The sequence below is a fragment of the Larimichthys crocea genome, chromosome X (genome assembly GCF_000972845.2).
Source record: "Larimichthys crocea isolate SSNF chromosome X, L_crocea_2.0, whole genome shotgun sequence".
NCBI lineage: Eukaryota > Metazoa > Chordata > Actinopteri > Sciaenidae > Larimichthys > Larimichthys crocea.
The window spans coordinates 36,655,632-36,663,178 of NC_040020.1; the positions used below are offsets into that span (position 1 = coordinate 36,655,632).

The 7,547-nt window shown below is 39.9% G+C and overlaps 1 protein-coding gene across 7 annotated transcripts in view; it reads left to right on the forward strand.

Annotated features, from left to right (window-relative positions):
• Window positions 1–7,547, forward strand: part of LOC104933679 (microtubule-associated tumor suppressor 1 homolog) — a 73,047-nt gene that overhangs the window by 20,207 nt on the left and 45,293 nt on the right. For all 7 annotated transcript variants that reach the window (XM_027282749.1, XM_027282754.1, XM_027282753.1 and 4 more), the window contains exon 2: window positions 357–1,841. In XM_027282749.1, coding sequence (XP_027138550.1) covers window positions 717–1,841 — 1,125 coding nt within the window. In that variant the 5' untranslated portion in view covers window positions 357–716. The remainder of the gene's footprint in view (window positions 1–356; window positions 1,842–7,547) is intronic.

The following is a 7,547-nucleotide window of genomic DNA, read 5'->3' on the forward strand; positions in this document are numbered from 1 at the left end:
AAAGACATGCAGGTTAACTGGTGACTTAAAATGCAAGCATGAATGGTTATCTGTCTCTGTGATGAACTGGCGACTTGTCCAGGGTGTGCCCATTTTCATCTCTGAACCCTGCGACCCTGATAAGAATGAGCGATCATGGAAAATAGATGGATATTAATGTGAACAAAAGGGTGGAGTCATTGTGAAATGTTATGTGTTTTTTTAGGCTTCTAACTGCAGATATTTGAGCCAAACTAACCATCTGTTTCTTTCAGTATTTTTGTTGTTTACAGTGATGAACTGAGATTAATTGCATTGATTTGATTGATATGAAAATGATTATTTGATTTTTTTTCTGTATTCTTGCTGTTTTTCAGATGTTTTCAACAGCAGTCCTGAAAATGTGGAATCTTGTCTTCAAATAAGATGCAAGAATCAGAGCTCAAACTGATATTTTTCTAAATTACAGTTCTGCACATGACAAGGACATGACTTTTGAGGATACAGAATTTTTGTGCAGTATTTAAAATGTCTAAGTGGCTGGACATACTACAGATATTATTAAAACAGATGGATCTGACATTCTGTCAAATAGTCTGCCAAGGCCAAACAGCTATTGTTCAGAGTTCTTCACAGGCAGAAAGAACAACAACAAAATGCTGATGGCCAAGTAGATCACAGGTCAAAGGACAGTCCCAACATTGTACAGAGTGACCCTCTGCCTTCCTCATCCAGAGATGAGTGTGTCTCAGCCCAGTGAGGGTTTACCTGTCAAGGGGAAGAGTGGATCCACCATGAGGCTCCCTCTTCACAGAGCAGGAGACCACAATGGGAATGCTTTCCCAGTTTCCTCTTCATCCTCCTCCTCCTCTTGTCTGGGGGAGTCATCCCCCGAGTCTCTGCGGAGTCTGAGCAGCCTCAGCGGGGGCCGGACTGACAGCCCAATGGACTATGACATGCTCGAGGTCACGCTGATGACGACAGTGACGACCAAAAAGGACGAAATGACAGAAATCGTCATTTCAAAATGGGTGCCAGAGGAGGAGAGTAAATCAGATGACAACCAAGACGCTGAGGTGGGAAAGGTCCAAACAGGAACGGAGCTAACCGAATCCAACGACAACTCTGTGTCTGTTTACCTGGACGCCAACAGCGACGAATACCACCACGACACCTGGAATGACAATGACAACCGTACGCTAGCCCTGTCGCTGACCACAAACAGCGGGAGCCGGGGTGATAACGGTGACCTCAGCAGTGGAAGTAGTAACCGGAGAAGGCATGGCTCTTCAACTCCAGACTCAGACGCAACAGAAATCCCTGCAGATGATGATGATGATGATGAAGAGGAGGCTTTGTTTCTGTCTGTGAGCTCTGACATGGGTGTGCGGAGAAGAAGTACAACCCTCACAAGTTCAACTGAACAATCTGGTGGCAGCCTTGTGAACCCAGGTAGCTCCGGGACGACTGAGCTCCAGACGGAGGGGACATCAGCTCTAAGCGTAGCTGATGAGAGGTCGGAGCTGGTGTTGGCTTCTGAGGACCTTACTGAAAGCATACAGATATCGTCATCTTCTCCCTCTTGTGCCAATCCAACTCCGGATATTAAGGAAGTTACATCTCCTCCACTAGAGGAAGTTGAAAGAGGTGCAGTGGGCCTCAAACCAAACACCGGTCAGTCTGCCAGAGGAGCCAAAACCAAACCAACCACTGCTACTTCAAGTGCTCCCAGGACAGCGGTGTCCACACCGATCAAAGCATCCAGTCTGGAGGCCAAGAGAGTTTCCAAACTGGACCTAAAAAACGTCAAGGCTAAAGTTGGATCACGGTCCACCCCATCTCCACCTAAAACACCCAGCCAGGTACTGTAGTGTTACTGAAAAACATATGTAACCCCTATTCTATGTATAAAGGCTAAATGATTCGCCAACACCTACCATACTGTTTACCTTTCAATACAAGCGTTAAGAGTTCATATGACTTCCAGTAAGTAGTATTTCTATTTATATCTGCGTTCATTACCACAACACTTTCAAGAATTTAGATAAATCAAGGACACAAAACCACTGTACTTTAAATCCAGTTATCCTGTATCAGGTATTTATTTATCAAACAAATGAGTTAATAATGTAAAAAGAAATAAAATAATATTTTCTTTGCTTCCTCAAATAAAATCATCAAATCAAATCAATTTTATTTGTATAGCCCAAAGTCACAAAGTACATTTGCCTCAGAGGGCTTTACAATCTGTACAGGGAGTGACACCCTCTGTCCTTAGACCCTCGGTTCGAGTGAGGAACGGAAAAACTTGCCCCAAAAACCTTTAACAGGGAAAAAAGGTGGAAGAAACCTCAGGAAGAGCCACAGAGGAGGGATCCCTCTCCCAGCACGGACAGACGTGCAATAGATGTCAGTGTACAAACAATCAACCCAAACATATTGTACAATTACAATGACTGATAAAATGACAATGAATTACATGACTGATAAAAGGACAATGAATACAATGAATGAAAAATACATGAATACAATGAATGATTAAAGAATTGATAGAAATGACAAGAATGATAAAAATAAATGAAATAAAATGACAATGAATTACAATGAATGATAAACATGACAATGATACACATGAATGATAAAATGACAATGAAGTACAATGAATGAAAATGACAATGATTACATGACGATAAATGACAATGAATAATGACTGAAGTGAATGAATACGGATATAGACAATGAATTACAGTGACTGATAAATGACAATGATTACAGTTGACTGATATAAATGACAATGAATACTGAGGTAAAAGACAATGATTAATGATAATAATGACAATGAATCACAAGGACTGATAAAAGACAAGAATTACAGTGACTGATAAAATGACAATGAATTACAATGAATGATAAAATGACAATGAATCACAATGACTGAAAAGAAAATGAATTACAATGACTGATAAAATACAATGAATTACATGAAATATAAAATGACAATGAATAACGTATGACTGATAAAAGACAATGAATTACAGTGATGATAAATGACAATGAATTACAATGAATGATAAAATGACAATGAATTACAATGAATTAAGAAAATAATTACAGTAGCAGTGAACCTGTGATAGAGAGAGAGAGACACAGCGGCAGAGAAAGAGAGAGTTAAAAATACCCTTGAATTTGATCCTAAACCAAATTTCAATACCCGTGTGAAATTGTTTCACAATAAAAACACAAATTGAAATACCTTTAACAAAAGAAAAATGTCATTTTCCTTTTATATAATATAATTAATTACCTGTGGTACCACAACAAAATAAACTCTAACCCAAAAAGAGCCGGCAACCTAAATCCTTGAAACGTGTCAAACAGGCCTGACAAAGTTTACAGAGGGCCGTCGTCAATTAAAACAATATGGCGTCCAGCGCGGGCTGAGTCAGCAGGATGAACCGCAGCAGAGGAACAAACCAGCCGAGGCAGAAGCAGGATAAAGGCCTCAGGTGCGCGCCATCACCCCGTGAAACCCTGCAGCCAGCACGGCTCCTCACTCTGGTTCGCTGTCGTCTCCTTCAACAGAGTAAAGTGTACTAATATCTAAGTAAACGTCCATGAAAATAGCATTAGCACAAACAACTAAGGAGATAAGCTAACATGGTGAATAAACGACGCGAGGGGAAACTAGCGACACACCATTTATTACAAACCTCACTGTAACTACACGACACAGCTGACATTTACCATTTATTAGCAACTCACTGTACGGTACAACACACGACACAGCTGGAATATCCATTTATTACAAACCTGCACTGAACACACGACACACTGACAGTTTACCATTTTTACAAACGCTCACTGTAACTAAAACGACACATCTGACATTTACCATTTATTACAAACCTCACTGTAACTACAACGACACAGCTGGACATTTACCATTTTTATTACAACCTCACTTACACACACGACACAGCTGACATAAGCCATTTATTAACAAACCTCACTTACAAACACGACACGCTGACATTTACCAATTTAATTACAAACCCACTGTAAACTACACAGCACGGCTGGAACATTTACATTTATTACAAACCTCATTCACTGTAATACACGACACAGCTGACATTTAAACATGTTATGTACAAACCTCACTGTAACTAACACGCGACAGCGACATGTACCATTTATACAAACCATCACTGGAACTAACACGACACGCTGACATTTACCATGTAGTTACAAAACTCACTGTAAGATCACGACCAGCTGACATTTACCATTTAGTACAACAACAACTCACGTAACTACAAACGACACGAGCTGACAATTGACCTTTGTTAACAAACCTCACTGTAACTACACGACACAGCTGACATTACCATTTATTACAAACCTCAACTGAATACAACACGACACAGCTGACATTTACCATTATTACAACCTCACTGTAACTACACGACACGCTGACATTTACCATTTATTACAAAACCTCACTGTAACTACACGACACAGCTGACATTTACCATTTATTACAAACCTCACTGTAAACTACACGACACAGCTGACATTTACCATTTATTACAAAACCTCACGTAACTACACGACACGCTGACATTTACCATTTATTAAAACAACCTCATGTAACTACACGACACAGCTGACATTTACCATTATTAAAACCTCCAATGTAAGTACAAACACGACACAGCTGACATTTACCATTTATACAAACTCACTGTACTACACGACCAGCTGACATTTACCATTTATACAATCCCACTGGAACTACACGACACAGTGACATTTACCATTTATTACAACCTCACTGTAACTAAACGACACAGCTGAAATTTACCATTTATTACAAAACTCACCGTAACTACACGACACGCTGACATTTACCCATTTATTACAAACCTCACTGACTAAAACACGACACAGCTGACTTTACCATTTATAGTACAAAACCTCACTGATTACTACACGACACAGCTGACATTTACCATTATTACAAACCTCACTGTAACTACACGACACGCTGACATTTGACCATTATACAAACCTCACTGTAACTACACGACACAGCTGACATTTACCATTATTACAAAACCTCACTGTAACTACACGACCAGCTGACATTTCCATTTTATACCAAACCTCACTGTAACTACGACACAAGCTGACATTTACCATTTATTACAAACCTCACTGTAACACACGACACACGCTGACATTACCATTTATTACAAAACTCACTGTAACTACACGGACACAGCTGACATGTACGATTTATGTACAAACCTCACTGTAAGACACGACACAGCTGCATTTACCATTAACAAACCCACGACACAAACACGACACACTGACATTTACCATTTATTACAAAACCTCACGGTAATACCGGACACAGCTGACTTTACCATTTATTACAAACCGTCTGTAACTACAGCGACCCAGCTGACATTTACCATTTATTCCAAACCTCACTGTAACGACACACGACACAGCTGACATTTAACAGTTATTACAAACCTCACTGTAACTACACGACACAGCTGACCATTTACCATTTATAACACCCTCACTGTAACTACACGACACGCTGAACATTTACCATTTATTACAACCTCACTGTAATACACGACACAGTGTGACATTTACCCATTTATTACAACCTCACTGTAATACACGACACAGCTGACATTACCATTTAGTACAAACCTCACGACTACACACGACACAAGCAGTGACGATTTACCATTATTACAACTTCACTGTAACGACACGACACAGCTGACATTTACCATTTAATTCAAACACTCACTGTAACTACACGACCAACATCTGACATTAACCATTTATTACAAACTCACTGTAACTACACGACACAGCTGACATTTACCATTTATTACAAACCTCAACTGTAAATACACGACCACACGCTGACATTTACCATTTATACAAACCTCACTGTAAACTACACGACACAGCTGACATTTACCTTTATTACAAACCTACAACTACACGACACAGCTGACATTTACTTTATTACAAACCTCACTGTAACACCGACACAGCTGAATTACATTTATTACCACACCTCACTGTAACTACACGACAACAGCTTGACATTTACCATTTATTCAAACCTCACTGTAACTACACGACACAGCTGACATTTACCATTTTACAAACCTCACGGTAATACACGACACAGCTGACATTTACCATTTATTACAAACCTCACTGTAACTACACGACACAGCTGACAATTTACCATATTACAACAACCTCCACTGTAACTACCACGCACAGCTGACATTACCATTTTGACAAACCTCACTGTAACTACACGACACAGCGGACATTTACCATTTATTACAAACCTCACTGTTAACTACACGACACAGCTGACATTTTACCATTTATTACAAACCTCACTGTAACTACACGACCAGCTGACATTTACATATTATTACAAACTCCTGTAATACACGACACAGCTGACATTTACCATTATTACCAACCTCACTGTAACTACACGACACAGCTGACATGACCATGTTATACAAACCTCACTGTAACTACACACACGACACAGCTGACATTACATTTATACAAACCTCACTGTAAACTACACGACACAGCTGACATTACCATTTATTACAAACCTCACTGTAACTACACGAACAGCTGCATTTACCATTTATTACAAACCTCACTGTAACTACACGACACAGCTGCACTTTACCATTTGTATACAAACCTCACTGTAACTACACGACACAGCTGACATTACCATTTCATACAAACCCTACTGAACTACACGACACAGCTGAACATTTACCATTTATTACAAACCCGCACTGTAACTACAACAACGACACAGCTGACATTTACCATTTAGTTACAACCTCACAGTAACTACACGACACAGCTACAGGATAGGGGATAGTAACAAACTCCTGACTACGAACGACACAGCTGCTTGACCATTAAGGTTACAAACTCACTAAACTCACGACACAGCGACACTACCATTTATTACAAAACCTCACGTGTAACTACACGACACAGCTGACAAAATCTCACCATTATTTTACAACACCTCACTGTGGGTAAACTCACACGACACGATGACATTTACCATTTATTACACCTCACTGATACGACATGAAACGACCATCATCTGACATACCTCAGTCTATCTACACGAAACAGCGTCGACCGGGTACCAGGCAGGACAACACCCGTGAACTCACGACACAGCTGAATTAAGAGGATTACATATTAACCTCACGGGAACTACAGAAACGACAATTGGTGACATTACCATTTATATTACAACCTCATCACTGAACTACAAAACGACACAGGCTGCCATACCATTTGTTACACACCTCACTTAACTACTACGACACAGCTGACATTTACCATTATTACAAACTCACTGTAACTCAACAAAAAACAAACCGACACAGCGGACATTTCAAACCATTTAGTACAAACCTCACTGTAACTCACGACACAGCTGACATCGAATCTCTCATCAGACT